The sequence below is a fragment of the Sordaria macrospora genome, chromosome 6 (genome assembly GCF_033870435.1).
Source record: "Sordaria macrospora chromosome 6, complete sequence".
Classification (NCBI taxonomy): domain Eukaryota; kingdom Fungi; phylum Ascomycota; class Sordariomycetes; order Sordariales; family Sordariaceae; genus Sordaria; species Sordaria macrospora.
Window position 1 is genome coordinate 4,111,284 of NC_089376.1, and position 16,312 is coordinate 4,127,595.

The window sequence follows — 16,312 nt, forward strand, 5'->3', positions numbered from 1 at the left end:
CAGCGTCAAAACATTGCGACGTGTGGTGGTTCTCTAAATGAGTGGAAGTCCTTGCCAATCGAAGCAAGCATGCCGATTGTCTCCAAACGTTTCCTGGATGTAAGTTCACTTTCCAGCTAAGAATCCCACTCAGCTTTCCTCTTTCCACCCTGCTCTAAGCACTGAATATTCTTGACTTTCCCGTGATTACCAACAGCGGTTTCATCTCAACTGTCTGGTAGCTTTGAGAAAAGGCATTAATCTCAAGGTCTAGCTACGGCAGGTAAGGTTCTACCTACTGTAGCACGTGGTCCTATGATCTGGTTCTTGCTTACCTAGATACCAGGCGCTGCCCGCCATTCACGTGCCACACTGGTTCATTTCTAACGTATATCTAATGATGGTCTCCGTCAATACTGGCGCCATGCCATCCAATGCTATCTGCTCCGTGTTCTTTCAGTACTTCAAGTCTGTTATAAGAGGTTTCACCTGGGTCGTCCTGAACCTTACAAGGGCAGAGCATAATGTTCAAATACGGGTTAGAAGTATATTAACATGATTTAACATGACGTATTTAACCTCGTAAATGAGCAGACTCAGAGTAGAATACTGAAACCGCATGAAAAAGGAGTGAAAACGTCAAGGGAAGTTGTCGCAAGGTCTCGAACCACCTTACCAAACAAACCAGTATATTAACCAGTCGGTGCGTCGGATAACCTATGCCAAATATCGCAATCTTCTGCTGAACATAGCACTTGCCCCCCCTCGATTCCGTGTGAGTAATGATGCCACCATTTCCATCAGTTTCATGAATGATGTCCTCCAAATCATTGTTCTTGAATCTTCATCTGGCTACGTTTCATACGTCTCAGCCAGCTCATCAGGCCATGTTTTTTGGCTTCTGTACAGGCCTCCTCCTCTTCCTCCGCTACCTCAACATCCGTCTTATCAAGAAGCTTCTGGACTTCCGCTACCTCTTCTTGAATCCGACAGATTTCCTCGTCTTTGAGCTGAAACCCGCCCATTATCTCCTCATTCTGTCGTATTTCGATCATCTTGAGCAAGATTTTGTCTGCATCAAGTGCTAGGTATTCCCCATCCTTAGTATGCCGCTTCGCGTCACGCACCATCTTCTGGAAGGGGGAACTTTCATTCCCGAGTCCATGGAAGGGGTTGACTTTGTTCGTTTGAAGAAGGAGCCATATGGGTTCCTCGTTGAACTCGTAACCAAAATCTAGCGCCCATCTCAAGGGAGTCCAACCCTGGTTATCCGGTGTATCCAGGTCAATCTCAGGAAACTTGGCGAGAAGGAGACGCAAACCGTCCGTCTCATATCTGTTATGCTCAGCCGCGTAAGACACAATATTCCGTCCATCATTATCTGGCCTGTTCAGGTGATGGAGATCAGACTCTGTGTAGCGACGTAATAAGAGGTCAACGGTCGTCCCGTACCCCTCTACGACTGCCCATAGAAGTGGAAACATGCCCCTACGATCTCTCAGATGGATGTCAATGTCAGGAAATGTGTCCAACAATAGCGGGACCACACCATCATCCGAGCTGTATCCAGGTTCAGCACCTGATACCACATTCAAAGCCGTCCATCCCCAATCGTCTTGGGAATTAATATCAAAACCAGGCGTGAGTGAATGAAAGATCCCATCTAAGTCATCTTCTGTGCCATTTTCCATTGTTGGTTCAATGGAGCATCTTAATGATGGGAGCTTGAGCTTCACTTGTTGTACTGAGCAGATGGCTTTTAATTGCTCCATGCCAGTTTCATCCTCGTTCTTTCCCACTGTGTTATGTAACACGGTTTGACCACCGTGCCGTTGAGCCTTCGGATTGGTACCGTAGGCTAAAAGAACCTCCAGAGCTTCTGCAGTACGGGCCCAAAAAATGGCCGTGGAGCCATCGTCAGCAAAACGACAGTTTACAATGCGCTGGACCATTGTAGGACAAGGATCTGACTGAGTCTGCGTCTGAACTTCTTTCGGGCTTCCTTGACACTCACAGTGTCGTGAACTGATTTGTAGGAGGAAGGTCTCGAGAAGGGGCCCATGGCCAAATGCTACAAGGCGTGCCGCTGTGGCAGAATCCCCTTCTTTGAATCTAACCGAAGGATGTGGATCCCTATCGGGGGTAGTACGGTACATGCCTTTAAGCAAAGAGTCCACTTCTTGCAAACTAAGAGAAGAGGAAGAGCTTGTACCTGTAGCGTTAACGAGGTGTCGAAGTGACTCAGTGTTGCCATTCCAAGCCGCGACCATCCAGGGATATCCCCAGTCTCCACAACGAAGCTTGAACTGTTGGTGAAGTTCGGGATGATCTCGGAGCAGGTGATGGGCATCGAACTGGGCAAGAAGATAGAGCATGGAGGGTGATAGGCTTTCTTCGTTTTCCTCGTCCTCCTCTCCCTCCTCGACTTCTTCCACGTTGTCGTCTTTGTCGCCTTCGTCGTCCTCGTCTTGCTCACCTCCGTCGTCCTCGTCTTGATCACCTTCGTCGTCCTCGTCTTGCTCGCCTTCGACGTCCTCGCTTCCTTCGTCTCCCTCCAAAGCGTTGTAGAGGCAAGTCAACTTATGAATCGGGAAGTTCTGCAAAAAGACACTTTGCGAAATGCCTTGATGATAAGCTTGATCAGCGTGAAGTAAAACGTTCGTGACAGCATACGAAAGAAAGGAGTAGTGTCCGATGCCGTGTTTCACAGCGTGGTCTGCTGATGAGACAAGAGAATCCGAAGAATCGTCTGAAAAGATCGCCGAGTACGCTGTTATGATATGATCCAAACAGACGTGTTTCAGACTTTCGTGAATTTCTCCGGGATTACCAAACTGGAAACCTTTGATGGTCGACAGCAGATCAGATCTACCACTTCTGCCCAGTAAGAAGTCTCCGACAGACTCGTGTATGAACTGCACAGTTGAGGAGGTGGTAACTTCGGCAAGTCCTTTGGAGACACTGTTGACGTAGTATTGCAATTCTTTGGTCGACATTTTATCGTCGCAGGAAGTACCTCCTGAAGAATGGAGTGGATCAACTGCTTCGAAATGTTCATTGGAGTATGAGCTGGTACTCAGCTGCATGGCCGTGTACAACTCCAAGGGCTGAAGTGGAATTATTGAGCAGAGAATCCATTGCAGGCATCGAAGCAGCTCTTGCGTATCCTCCTCGTCCCTAGTCAAGATGGAATGGAAAAGAGCGTCCAAATCACGAGGGACTTCGCTAAGACACTTGCTCAGGGCTGGGATCTTCCCCCTGGCGTACGCCTGGTTGAGAATTGGTATAACCAATACAACCCAAAGAAAGATGTTTGACGGCATATTCAAGATCTTGCTCTCAATGTCGGACTTGTGAACATAATTGTCCAGTCGAAGTTTGGCAGCAAAGTACTTGGCAATATCATCTTCGTGATGTGGTTCTTCTTCCAGCACAATTTCGACGGCTTTCTTCGCAACGATGTTCGGATAGTGTCGTGATGCAAAACAAGCCCTGAAGGGGAGTCCCTTGGATAGCATGAACTCATTCAGGTCTTCAAAAAAAGAAACCATCTGTTCAACCTCTGAGTCTTGGCACTCGTCTAGGGCATCTATCCAACATTCCACGGGCTGTTGTTGTGCCACGAGTTCCACGGCGTTCTTGAATGTCTCGGTAAGAAGTCCGGTATTCCATCCGTTTGCCACAATGTAGGAGCGGCCTGCTTTGTCAACACGATTCATTGCTTTCCAGAGATCCTCTCTACCGCCAAGCAAGAGAAACAGCAGTGCTCGATAGCAACCAAGGGTCAATTTTTCTAGCTCCGCACCTCTGGCATTGAAGAAGAAAGAAACCACTCTACAGTTTGCTTGACGGGAATGGACGGAGTGAAGATACTTCATCAAGGTCGACTTTCCCGTACCTGGCTTTCCTTTGATCCAAAGAAAACCCGAGTCGTACAATCCCTCATTTCCGTTCTTCCATGTGGTGTAAGCGGAGTTGGTCAAGAACCATTGACATGTCTGCATCTGAGCGGGTCTGATGTCTGCCATCCTAGCACCCAGTTCATCGAATTTGAGCAAACCAACCATCTTTTCCTTGATTTCCTGCTCAATCTTTGATTCTACCTGAGAGCGGATATCCATCTTACGCTCTGCATCCAAAGCTGAGGGGAGCGCAGCGGACTTCATGTCAGGTAATGCCTCCTCAGTCCTGACCTGTACATATTGCTGCGCTGAAGGGCCTGATTGTTGTTCAGATGAAGAGACGATTGTTGGGAGGTAGCCTAGAGGTAGGTGATAACCTGTGATGATATTGTGTTGGTATTGAGGATCTGATGACACTGACTGCCCAAGAGACAGTGAAGAGTATGGACCATGACGAACATTCAAGGCCAAAGGGGCTGAGGGCGGTGATTGCCCAAGACTACCACCAGGGTCTGAACCAACTTGGCGTGTTTGCGCGTGGTTTTGGCGACGGATCTTGAGGAGGATGTCATCCACTAGAGCCTTGACCACCTTTTGGTATTCATGATCATCTGAACCGCAATGGAAGCGACACATATTCATGTGATTGTCGCTAATGCGCCGGCAGATTTCGCTTTCGACGGCCAGCGTTGATGAGCCATCCTCGACTACCTAGTATCCCCAGCGCCAAGTTAGCTTCTATTTGAGTAGCTAGCAGCCGTAGCTAACACCCAAAAGGACACGGGAAAGATGAAACACGGATACTAACCTGTTTACCGCCCAGACTCGCAAGTCCATATTCCTCCTGCAAACTGTAAACCGTCCAGTTGTTTGCTGATATCAGAGTTAAGAAGTCTGTAAGGCTTACATGCCTTCGATAGTCGTCCAGTTTGGGTAGTAAGGCGTTCACTATTTGCGCAGGATCTTTATAACCAATCTTCCTAGCGGCGAAGGTAAGCAGACGATATGCGGGATTTCGAGGATCGGCACCCCGATGGGGGGTTCCGAAGAAAAGAATAGCAATGGTCGATTGGACAAGTTCCTCATAGCGCCCACTGCGAGCCCAGACTTCCTGGCGAAGACTAGCCACGGTAAGGGCCTCTCGAACAACCAACCCGCCTAAGCTATGTGAAACAAAAACTAGTGGACGTAGTATCGTCTCATCTGAGCCTCTGTTATTTTTCAATTGTGCCAAAAGTTCGCGGGCATGGTCTTTTAGGGTATTTTTGCTAATCTGACCCTGCAGGACATGGCGAATCTGTGTGTCGTAACCGAACGTAAGTATTCGGGCGGTCGGGATCACTTTTGGGAGTTCGTCTTTCGGCCAATACACATCGTGTTTGACGTCCGGTCTGTGTTTTTTGACCTTTTCCGCCGCGAGACTCCAAGTGTCCTTGGGATGACCCGTGAAGCCGTGTACAAAGATGATGCTGATCAAAATTAACAAGTTAGCATATGACTAAGGGCACTGAATCGCCCGGAAGAAATAAATGCAGACTCCAAAGCACAGCGTAAAGGGCAAAATGACAAGGCACCAACGTGATCGTACGGCTATAAACGACTATAAACGACTACTGGGGGCTATGAATGACCATAAGGACGAATGAAAGGAGCAAAAGCTATGAGATGAATAGAAATCGCCTTAGTGTTTACGGCGATGTCATGTAGGTGGTCTGGCCTGGCCGCAGTGTACGTTCACTTGTCCTGGGTGAGCCTGGAAGAAACGACATAGGAAATGAATGAACTTACTCGACCTTGGGCTTCTGAGGGGGGGGAAGGCTCATAAAGGATCGTTATGCCCCGATCGGAGACCATCTTGGCTTCGCTGATAGATACTACCAGCAAGCCAAGGTCGAACGCGGCCACGTCTTTTTGGGAATTGGCGCTGTTGATACTCGTACTGATGGCGCTGTCGGCGATTCACGAACAGGTTGGAGCTATGAATGACCGGTGTCATGGGTTTCGTAAGGAGAGCTGAGTTCTCTGGTGAGGTGAGGCTCCGTGGCCAGCTTCGACCCTGCCACGCCTGCCTGACATTTTGCCCGACTGACCATGTGGCGTCGGAAAGCGGGGGTTGGTCGCTGTTGTATTGCTCGCTAACTGACATGATTGGTAAATATATGGATGGCTCCCACAGTGATTGAGGATTTGTGCCTGTTCTAGAAGCCTGTCAGCCATGGCTTATTCTCTTCCACACCAGCTTGTGACTGTCATGTATTTGAACGTCGACCGTATGTATGGAGTGGAATCGGTGATCGGCGACGGCAGACATGATGGCTCTGGGTACAAAGATTCGGTTGGAGGTCCGAAGAGAGAGAGGTGAATGGAGCAGAAAGCATGGAAGGGGAATGGGTGAACATTTGGACGAGCTGAGCAGCAAGCACCGACCGTCTCCTGTCGATTCCTCCGTGCCAGAGCGCTGCGGCGATCAACCCGCATCGCTGGAGGGGGACGAGTTCCGATCCCGGCCTGATCGACCTAGCTGCGTAGAGGTAAGTACTTTCCAGTGAGTGAGGTCAGGCCAGCTGTTGCCGTCAATTGGGTCTGAGGGGAGATGTTGTGAAAGGAAGGAAGAGGGAAGGAGCATACCTCATCAGTTCATCGTCATAGCCTTTGTTGAAAGATCGCCGTTGCCACGACAAACTGTAACTACTACCGCGTGATGATTATCACGGAAGGAGAAGACGACCGGACGGAACCAGCCGACTGGAGTGATAAGCGAACAGAAAGCAAGTTCAATGAGCCATTGTAACCATTTTAATACGCCTGAATCTGATGAAAAGCCTGTAAAAAGAAAACACACACACACACACACACACTAAAGAGGTATAATTACACCGGTTGTTCGTCAGGACGTTGAAAACCTCCCTTCCATTGTCCTGATCCGTTTGTTGCTACCTTGACCACCCGAGTCGATTGCCCACACGAGAAAATAGCGACAGATCCCAATTCCCAAACGCTGAGAGATAGACTATCCTATCAAGTAGAAGAAACGGTGAAAAAAAGGTCTATTCTTCGAAATGCATCGCTAATCCTTTTTTGGATCCCCACTTTCTAATTCTTCTCATTGCGCTGGGAAAAGAGACTGTGAGGATATTCGAGACTCGTCCAGGCCAGGTTGAAAGCCCAGACGTTGAATGAAGCATTTCGGCTGCCCTAAAGCAGCGGAGTCATCCTAGCCACTTGATGTCCGCAGCGTTCACACCTTCGATGATAGTTTTTGTCACACCTGCGACGAACGCTTTGACAATCGCTCCCGTCTCTTGCGATTGGGGCTGCTCCGTAAACCGCAATAAATCCTCCCCAGTCCTCTCCTCATCGTCCCTTTTTCCCTTCTGTGTCGACCCGGGTATCCTTTCGCCGCCACCATTCACATCAGATAACTTCCACCTACTACCGCTGCTATCGTCAACCTCCTATCTGGCAACAGCAGCAGTCAGGACCTGCGTCCTGAAGAAACCGCCCTTGGTGCGCTCGATAACCTGCTGGTAGACCGAGCTAGGGGGGTGGTTCATAACGACGGTGCCCTCCTTGTAATCAATCTTGGCATCGAGGCGGGTGTCGCGAATGAGGTTGACAATCCACTTCTCGGCATCGTCGTTGTTGAGTCCGAGGCGGGCGCTAAGGTCCTTGAGCGAGATACGGGCGTGGATCTTGCAGTAGCTCTCGAAGATGAGGTGGCGGGCCGAGTCGACAAAGTCGTCGGCGTGGGCGAGCAGGAAGAAGTCGCTCCTAAGGACCTCCTCGGCGAGCACGAGCTGGTGCTGGGCCTCCTCGAAATCAAAGTCGATGCAGAGGGCGTGGACGAAGCGGGTGACGGGGTCCTGGTACTCGTAGGCCTCCTGCTTGACGATGCGAACAATGTCCTTCATCTGCTTCTGCTGGACACCGGCGTTCTTCGCCCGGCCGCGGTTGGTGATGACGGCAACGGTGAGGTAGCGGAGGATCCAGGGGGAGTTGGCCTGGATGGTGTTGATGAAGCCGGCGTTGAAGAAGAGGTCGAGGAGGGGCTCACGGGCCTTGTCGTAGTTGAAGAGAGGGAAGAGGGCCCAGTGGACGAGCTGGGTGCGGTGCTGGAGCTGGGCAAGCGGGTTGTTGGCGAGCCTGGTGTCGATGCCCTCGCGCACCTTCTGGAGCTCCTCCATGGCGGACTCCCAGCTCATGCTGAGGATCTCGCAGGCAAGACGACCCCATGTGGCATACGAGACCTTGTCGTTATCGGTGGACAGGACGCGGAAGCGGTAGAGGAGCTCGGAGGCATCGGCGTAGTTACCGCAGGAGTACTGGAGCTGACCGAAGTCGTAGAGGGCGTTGACCATGTCGAGGGTGACCTGTCGTCGTCACTACATCAGCTTGCGTTCATCATCAGTGGTGACATAATAGTTGGGAATCTGACCTCGTGCTCCTTCTTCAAGAACTCCAAGTTGGCAACCTTGTCGGAGCGCAGGTTGTTGACGACATCGTCGCGCTGGAGGAGCTCGGTGATCTTGGCCGTCTCCTGCTCGTACTTCTCGAGCTGGTGGAAGACCTTTTGGCGGCGCTCGGCGTACTCGGCGGGGGGCTCCTTGAGGCCCTCGAGCTCGCAGTAGAGGTTGGCGACGTAGTCGGTCATGTTGGTCTTCTTGAGGAGGGCGTACTTGGCGGCGAGGATCTCGCGAGCCTTGTCTTGCTCATCTTCCTTGAGGCGGCCGGCGTTGAACTCGAGGAGGGGGAAGATCATGTGGCGGTCGAGATGGGGAGCGAGCTTGAGGACGAGATCATAGCTGGCGGGGGCGGCGTCGCCGTTGGTGGCGGCGGGGGATGTGGAAGCCATCGTGGATGTGTATGGATATCTGTGGTGGTGGTGGTGGTTGATGGTGTTGATGACAGACAGACAGACAGACGGAGTGGACGACAAGGTCAAAGTCGGGGTCGGGTCGAGTCGAGGCCTGGAAGGAGGGGGGGTATTACGGTAGGTAGTGGGATAAGATAGGGCCGGGGAGGGGAGGGTCGGTCGACTATCAAAAAAGAAAGATGGAATATGGAATGGGAGGGCGTGTCTCCAGGCGCTTTCGATATGCGATCCGCCAAATTTCTCTTTGTGAACTCTTTACTGCGGAGTGGCCGTCCAGTGGTGGCCCGTCAATCTTTTGGTGGGGTCGAAAATTGGGAAAATGCGGTTCACTCAGTTCAGTTGACAAGGAGCACGGACCATCAAATTGTGCCTCTGTGTTTTTGCTCAACGTTCAGCGCTGAATGCGGTGTCACTTCGATGCCCCACGGAGGGGTGAGTGTAGAGCACCCCAAAGGCCTGGAGCTTCAGCGAACTTTCAGCGAACTTTCAGCACTTTCATCCCTCCGCTCGGCGCACATCCGGACGGGGGCAGAGCAGGCGGGGACCCCCGGGCGGTCAATAATTCTGCCGATTACCGACCAAATTTCCAGACGAAGCGACCGACCCGCCGCACGGAGGACACGGCCCACGGGGACGCGGGACCACCGATCCATTGAACGCGAACCGAAACGGGGAACCTCTCGGCCGCAGCAGCTCCATTCAACTACAGATCCCAGCCAAGCCTATCAGATCCCGTTGCGACCGATTCGAACCTCCAGCTTTCACTTTCGCGACAGCCTTTCTTTACCACAACCACACCACACAACACAACACAACACAACACAACACAACACAACACAACAGCCATGTTCCGCCCAACCTTCCTCGGCCTCGTCCGGGCCACCGCCGTCGCCCAGCCCGCAACCCGCGCTGCCGTCCTTCCCTTCTTCCAGCCCCGATTCTACTCTGCCGTCGCCGAGTCGCAACCAACAACAACGACGACGACGACACCAATCCAGCCCACACAACCCACCACCACACCTATCCAGACCACTCAGACCGCCGCCGCCGCTGCGCCAACAGAATCGAAACCCGTGCCCAAGCCCTACCTAGTAGGCCGCGCCTGGACCCAGCGCCTGCCCGTCTACCACCTCGCCAAGCGCGGTGGTAACAAGAAGCTCACGCAGATCAAGAAGGTGCAGGGCGATGGCCAGGCTTTGCGCAGGGATCTTGCGCAGCTCCTTGGGTTGGACGTGAAGGAGGTGCGGGTCAAGGTGCCGACGGGACATTTGGAGGTTGATGTGAGTACCGATCTCTTCGTTGCTGTTATGGGAGAAGAGAGAGGGTGAATAAGGGTGGGGAAACATGAAAGAGACGGGACGGGATGGGGAAGACAGAGAAGTGAAAAGAAGAAGGGAAGACAACAGGGAACATCAACTTGCCCAGTGGCTAAAGACCAGGGGAAGGAAAGAGGGTCGTGGAGGAGACGGGAACAAAGAAGGGGAAAGGATGAAGAGAGAAGACATCACAGGTGTGGAAAGAACTGATGCTAACGGAATCCAAAAACAGGGACACCGCAGCGCGGAGATCACCAAGTTCCTCCAGGGCTTGGGCTTCTAGGCGAAGACTTCTGCCGTGACGGAAACCAATGACAAGCGGAGTCGAGCCAACACCAGCCCACGCTTGAAACCGTGAGAGCCTTTGCTACGACTGCCCAACTGCGTTGAGGGAATGTTGGGAACATGATGCGAGGCCATATGGAGGGCACTCGAAGCTGATACATTAACAACTCCAGAGGTGGCCACATGGGAAGTTTGAGCATACTCGTGCGAGAGGCAGGGCAAAATGTACGATGGGAGAATATACCACATGCTTGCTGTATCACCAAGAGAGAGAGGTGACGGGAACAGGAAAAAAGGATATACAAAAGTCGGCACCATTCACTTGCATTTAGAGGTGGTCCTGATGTGTTCAATGGACGACAAGGCGGGCTCACCAAGTTATGAGCTTGGGAGCACACGGATCGGTGGAGATAGGTAGAGGAGGGGTTCGAGGGCTCATATTTCGAGTAGAACCGCTGTACAATATACTTGTATGTTATACTTGCTCGATTGGGGCTCACTTTTGAACATCATATTCCCAGTGATACATCAGGTTCAATTGCGTTATACGCACAAGCAAACAGTCGGTCTCTCCTTCATTCTCCTCGCTTGGCTCCGTCTCAAACCAAGACTTCGGAATTTGCAACATCTTGTACCACCAACAGAGAGAGAGGTGTCGGGAACGGGCAAAGGACATACAAAAGGGCACAGCAGAAAATGACGCCGCTGGTTCACCGAGTTGTGAGCTTGGAAAGAATATGGTTTTGTGAAGTTGGAGCGGAGGGTCCAAAAAGACTTCAAGCAGAACTTCTGTACAAATAAACTCCAATGTTACGTCTCACTCGATGCGGGTTCACTCAAGTCCATAAAGTCCGTAAGTATGATACTTCAAGTCCGTATAATACCCACTTCAAGTAGTGTATGATATTCTTCATGCATGATCAATGACAGCAGCTCCTGTTTTCTTGACTCTCTTCAACACTTTGACTCTCTTTTCCACTCTTCAACTTTTAGCTCTTCACCTTCTTAACTTGGCTTGCTTAACGTTCACCAACCAAGACATGCATTTGCACTTTGCAAAACTGCAAACTGAATCAGCCAATTCCTGTCCAAATCCAAAGATATTTGATGTTGTGAAGGTATTAATTAACAATAAAAACTGACAAAAACCGCCTACTTTTCTTCAGACAAATAGACAAACATAGGTACATAGGTACAGACAAAAGCAAAGCAAGGCGCAAAAACTCCTCTATTATGTACGAGTTTCTTGCTCTCTCTCTCTCTGTCTGTCTCTTTCTCACTTCTCACTTCTCACTCGCTTTTCCATGTCTTTATGACGTACCCATCTTTCGAGCTCCCGCTTAACATCACCAGTCGTCATCCTCTTCATCTCATCTGCACCATGCACTTCATCCCTCTCTCCCTCTTTTCCCCAACTTCATGCAGTAACGGCTGCTTAAAACCGATTTCATCAAACCCCAATTCAATTCAACTTTCCCAAAGATTAAAAACCCCAAAGACTACCCGAAGAAAAGAACCTCATTCACTCTCCCAACACATAAAAAGCAACCAAATCCTTCAACATGCCCTCCTTCCCCCACTCCGCCGCATTCATCTGCAGCGCTCCCAGCACCGTATCCTTGCCCGGCAACACCGCACACGCCGGTAGTCCATCTTGCCCCAGCCTCTGCTTTTCCCAATCACTTTCATCCCCTTCTACCCCTTCCATCCTATCCACTGTCGCACCATAACGAGACCTACTACCACTTCCCAAAGGAGAATCCTTCGCAGCCTTCTCGCCCAGCTTCTTAAGCATGCTAACGGCCAAACCGACGATGTAAACCAGATCCGCATCTCGCTTGTTATGTTGCTGGTTTGCGGCGCCGCGCCCTGTGGGTCTTACGGGACCGACCGGTTGAGACTCATATTGCATGCTGAGCTGACGAACGAGGTGGAAGAGGTTTTGCACGAGGCCGTTGCCGCAGGAGAGCCAGGCCTTGGCAACATTCACGCCACCGCTGGCGCCAGCTGGTCCGTTTTCGGCTGCGTCGATACCTGCCACGGAGGCTCCAATGGGACCGTCGGGGGTGATGGAGGCGAGGATGTCGGCGGCTAGCAAGCCTTGCATGAGGAAAGGCTTCCTGACTTCGATCAGAGAAGGAATATTCGCGGGGCGCGTGTTTGGCGCAGAAAGGTCTGGGACGGGTGAGATGGCGAGGGCGAAGGTGCGGGTTATTAGCAGGTCTGCTGGTGAGCTTTGACCAGGTGAGGGAGATTCGCTGGCGAAAATGTTCTTGTAGTACGTCCTGTTCGGCTCGTCGCGGGCTAAGAGTTTGGCGAGCGAGTCGATTGCGTGTGGGAGGTATGGGTGAACTGAGGGGTCGTAAGGTGTGAAGAAGAGGATTCCCGGGTCGGTATCGTTGCCGTCGGGTGAGGGAGACATGCTTGGCGCTGGCGAGGGAGCAAAGGCAAGGAGGAACTGGAGCAAGGAGAAGGCTTGTTCCCTCCCTGGGATCTCCACGCAGCGCGTAATGTTGGAGAGCAGGATGACCAGGTCTTTCATAAAGTCCAGAGTGTTGACCTGCGTGCGGAGCAACATCTCGCGCGTGCCGAGGTACCTAATCGTGTTGCACAGGAAGCGGATGACGGACTCGTCGGCGAGACAGGCCTGGTTCTCCTCGAGGAAGGAGAGGTTGCGCAGGATAGTGCTAATGGCTATTAGCCTGTCGGCTGCGTGGTCAAGCTCGTACTCTTGCGAGCCGAAGAGGGGCACGCTACGAAGGGCGAATTTCTCGACGCGGCTGGCGCGGACGACATCCTCGTAGGAGGTGATGGTGATCTCGTCGGAGGCTTCTTCCGAGTTTTCGGCTAGCAGGTCAACTTGCTCCTCGGCGCATTCAATCAATGTTTCTACCAAGTCATCGCAGTGTCGAAGATCTAGTGGGAGATACGGCTGAGGAGGATCTTGCTTGCCGCTTTCTGGTGATGTGGCTGAAACTGTCCCGAGCACATCCAAAGCAAGGCGCACTTCACCGTGGATGCCACTTTGGAGGCTCTTGGTTAGAGCATGTACGTCGATGTTCCCCAGTTCCGTAAGATGGGGAACGTCTGGCTTGAACTTCCGCAACTGTTCTGCAAAGTGTTCTACCGAGCCAAGATCCACGCCGCCATATGTGGTAACCTCTCTCGAACAAGGTATGTAGATCTCTGGATCCCGCGTCGGCTTGGGAAACCCAGGTGCGGCCTCGACTACCTGTCCTGGCATCGGCTGGTTCTCTGGGTGGGCAGATCCTGGAATTGACATGCTTCCAGCCTTGCTGTGAGCCGGCGAAGGCATGGGGAACTCTTCTGCTGTTGGTGTAGGTTGTGAGCTCCTTGAGAGGCTGTTTCGCGGGTGGCCCATCGGGCCGGCGTTCGCTTGTTGTTGCCCGGGGTGCGGCCCAGGAAAGCCATTCACATTCGCTTGTTGCGCAACTGGGGGCTTCATGGGTGATTGCATCTGACCAGGTTGTATAGGTGGCTGTGGCCCAGCTGGCATCATCTGGTTTGGTGGCATCTGCCCTGGTGGCATCGGCTTCATAGGCTGAGCTTGTTGCATGTTTTGCGGGTTGGTCATAACGCCGGCCTGTCTAGCCCGCTGTTGCGCCGTCCATGCCTCTTCGAACTTGACAATATTCCGTTCGTAAACACTCTTGATCTGTTGCGGCGCTTGGGGCACCTGATGGACGGGATAGCCAAGCATTTGTGTGATTTGCGGCCAACCGTTTGACTGCGTTACGTTGCGATAACCTCCAAACTTGTGGTAAACGAGCTGAAACAGGGAAGCCAAGTTGACTGGGCGACCTTCAACAACCGGGCTAATCTCCAATGGCATGTTCTTGCTGTTCATAAAAGCCGTCAAGTTCTTGAGGAAAGAATTGGGGTCTCCTCTTCCAATGGGCTGCTGCTGTGGATGCTGCTGCTGCTGTTGAGGCATGCCCTGCTGAGGGCGCATTCCCGTGGGAGCCATTTGTCCTCCTCTGGCTGCCATCAAGTTGCGATGCGCCGCCTGAGCTCGCGCTTCAGCTTGCGCTTGTTGGATATGAGCATGTTGCGCCTGGGCTTGAGCCGCATTCTGTGGTTGCATCATGTTCTGGCCAGCCATTTGTTGTTGCATTTGCATGTTTGCTTGTCGTTGAAGTTGCATCTGGTACTGCATGTATCGCTGCTGCTCCATGGCGTTTCTTGGTTGGGACATCATCTGTAGGGGAACCATCTGACCCTGCATCTGGCTGGCCATATGGCTGGGCATTTGTCCTGGCATCTGGCCGACCATCTGACTTGGCATCTGCCCGGGCATTTGGCCCTGCATCTGACCGGCCATCTGTCCAGGAATCTGGCCCATTTGGCCTCCCATTTGACCCCCCATTTGACCCCCCATTTGACCCCCCATTTGACTCCCCATTTGACCCCCCATCTGCCCTGTCATCTGTCCTGTCATCTGCCCTGGCATTTGTCCACCCATCTGTCCGCCCATTTGTCCTGGTATTTGCCCGGGCATCTGACCGTGTAGCTGTCCTTGCATCTGTAGCTGTTGCGGCATCCCAGCCATCTGCTGCTGCATCATCTGGTTGGCCATGGGGTTCGGTGACGGGCTCGGTCGTGCTGAGGCTTGCGCTTGGGCGAACTGGGGGTTAAAGTTCTGCGCGAAGTTCTGCTGCATATAGTTGGGCTGAGGCGTGCCGCCATGATCGGACGGTATGGGGGGGTTCTGCGGGAACTGTTGCGCGGCGGGCGAGAAGGGATGTGGTGAGGCTGTGGCCACTCGCTGGGGTACGCTGCCAGGGCGCATCTGGTTGCTCATTATGGGCGAGGGTGTCGCATTCGCGGAGCCGTTCGGTTGGAGATGGGGGTATGGATTCGGCTGCCCTGTCGGTGTTTGACCCATACCAGGCTGCTGCTGTTGAAACCCTTGAAACTGCGACTGCTGGGGCGTGTCGGCGCGTGAAGTCGGAACCATGCCGGGGGCCTGGCGCGGCGATTGGCCTATACTATCCTCCCTTGGCCGGGGCCGCTTGGAGGGGATGATGGGGTTCGTCTGGTACATGGCTTGGTTGAAAGCAGGTGAGGCATTGCGCATGGGGCCGTTCTGCATGGCGAGCATCTGGGGGTTCGCGAACTGGGCGGGATTGATGGTGTTTCCCGGGTTGACGTTGAATTGAGCTGCGACTTGGGGATTGGCAGCGGCCATAAAGGCGGCCGGGTCGATAACGCCGGCAGCGGCCATGTTGTTGGTCATGGCGGACGGGTCATTGACGTTGACATTGAGGTGGGGGTAGCCGTTGCCATTGTGGTTCTGGACTGCGGCATCGTTCATCCAGGAGCTCATGTCGGGTATGGTGGGAGCAGGAGCTGGACGAGGAGTGTGTAAGTGTGGGTGTGGTGATGGATCGTGTGGTCGAGATCGAGGTCGAGGTCGAGGTACTCAGGGTAGTCGAGATGTGGGTGTGGGCGGCGGCGGCGGTTAGTAGTGGCAAGTGTGGGAATCGGAATGGTCACCGTCGAACCCATCAGCTGTTACCGCGTGAGGTGTGTTTTCCTTCAGGTCAAGGGGTCAGCAACAAGGCATATGCCAGGGCACCAGCATGGCCTATGAAGGAACGGATTGATGAGAATAGGGCGGCGTGTAGTGACACGGCAGAGGCTGGTCGCGATGGAGCAGGGCACTTCAGTCGCAGTCGCAGTCGCGTCGCGGGTTGGGGCTTCTTTTGCGTTGGTCGGGAACGGACGGGGGGACGGGGAACTGGGACTGGGACTGGGACTGGGACTGGGACTGACACTGGCACTTGCTCCGGGAATGGGTGCTTGGTCTGCTGGCTTGGGTGGGTGCGGTGCGGTGCGTGGGTGAGCGCAGTGAGAGCGAGTGGCAGCAACAACTGGTTGATGGAGACGGGATTGTACGAGAAAGCAAGAGAGTGTCAAGTCGGTTTCTGGCTGGA

General features: G+C 52.9%; 4 protein-coding genes across 4 annotated transcripts; 1 reads left to right on the plus strand and 3 right to left on the minus strand.

The window, feature by feature from the left end:
* Window positions 1-520: 520 nt before the first annotated feature.
* On the minus strand, window positions 521-5,918 carry SMAC4_12835 (uncharacterized protein). The gene is made up of 3 exons (XM_066091097.1): window positions 5,670-5,918; window positions 4,690-5,350; window positions 521-4,592 (listed from the first exon to the last, which is right to left on the minus strand). The coding sequence occupies exons 1-3, from the start codon at window positions 5,702-5,704 to the stop codon at window positions 807-809; spliced, it is 4,482 nt and encodes a 1,493-aa protein (XP_065947614.1). The 5' UTR covers window positions 5,705-5,918; the 3' UTR covers window positions 521-806.
* A 712-nt stretch (window positions 5,919-6,630) lies between these two features.
* SMAC4_08545 (uncharacterized protein) lies at window positions 6,631-9,015 on the minus strand. Its single transcript, XM_003345995.2, has 2 exons — window positions 8,317-9,015; window positions 6,631-8,251 (listed from the first exon to the last, which is right to left on the minus strand). Exons 1-2 carry the CDS (start codon window positions 8,731-8,733, stop codon window positions 7,337-7,339), a joined length of 1,332 nt encoding a protein of 443 aa, XP_003346043.1. The 5' UTR covers window positions 8,734-9,015; the 3' UTR covers window positions 6,631-7,336.
* Window positions 9,016-9,386: 371 nt separating this feature from the next.
* Window positions 9,387-10,820, plus strand: SMAC4_08546 (mitochondrial 54S ribosomal protein mL49). The gene is made up of 2 exons (XM_003345996.2): window positions 9,387-10,034; window positions 10,303-10,820. The coding sequence occupies exons 1-2, from the start codon at window positions 9,600-9,602 to the stop codon at window positions 10,351-10,353; spliced, it is 486 nt and encodes a 161-aa protein (XP_003346044.1). The 5' UTR covers window positions 9,387-9,599; the 3' UTR covers window positions 10,354-10,820.
* Window positions 10,821-11,431: 611 nt separating this feature from the next.
* SMAC4_08547 (uncharacterized protein) lies at window positions 11,432-16,199 on the minus strand. Its single transcript, XM_003345997.2, has one exon. It carries the CDS (start codon window positions 15,700-15,702, stop codon window positions 11,878-11,880), a length of 3,825 nt encoding a protein of 1,274 aa, XP_003346045.2. The 5' UTR covers window positions 15,703-16,199; the 3' UTR covers window positions 11,432-11,877.
* Between the last annotated feature and the right edge of the window lie 113 nt (window positions 16,200-16,312).

What these genes read in the sequence shown, in the direction of transcription:
- SMAC4_08547 (XM_003345997.2), bottom strand. Translation starts at nt 15,702, where the DNA reads ATGAGCTCCTGGATGAACGATGCCGCAGTCCAGAACCACAATGGCAAC.
- SMAC4_08545 (XM_003345995.2), bottom strand. Translation starts at nt 8,733, where the DNA reads ATGGCTTCCACATCCCCCGCCGCCACCAACGGCGACGCCGCCCCCGCC. An exon ending in TCTTGAAGAAGGAGCACGAG is followed by an intron (nt 8,252 to 8,316) that starts GTCAGATTCCCA and finishes TGACGACGACAG; the next exon opens with GTCACCCTCGACATGGTCAA.
- SMAC4_08546 (XM_003345996.2), top strand. Translation starts at nt 9,600, where the DNA reads ATGTTCCGCCCAACCTTCCTCGGCCTCGTCCGGGCCACCGCCGTCGCC. An exon ending in CGGGACATTTGGAGGTTGAT is followed by an intron (nt 10,035 to 10,302) that starts GTGAGTACCGAT and finishes ATCCAAAAACAG; the next exon opens with GGACACCGCAGCGCGGAGAT.
- SMAC4_12835 (XM_066091097.1), bottom strand. Translation starts at nt 5,704, where the DNA reads ATGAGCCTTCCCCCCCCTCAGAAGCCCAAGGTCGA. An exon ending in CCTCAGAAGCCCAAGGTCGA is followed by an intron (nt 5,351 to 5,669) that starts GTAAGTTCATTC and finishes AATTTTGATCAG; the next exon opens with CATCATCTTTGTACACGGCT. An exon ending in CGAGTCTGGGCGGTAAACAG is followed by an intron (nt 4,593 to 4,689) that starts GTTAGTATCCGT and finishes TGGGGATACTAG; the next exon opens with GTAGTCGAGGATGGCTCATC.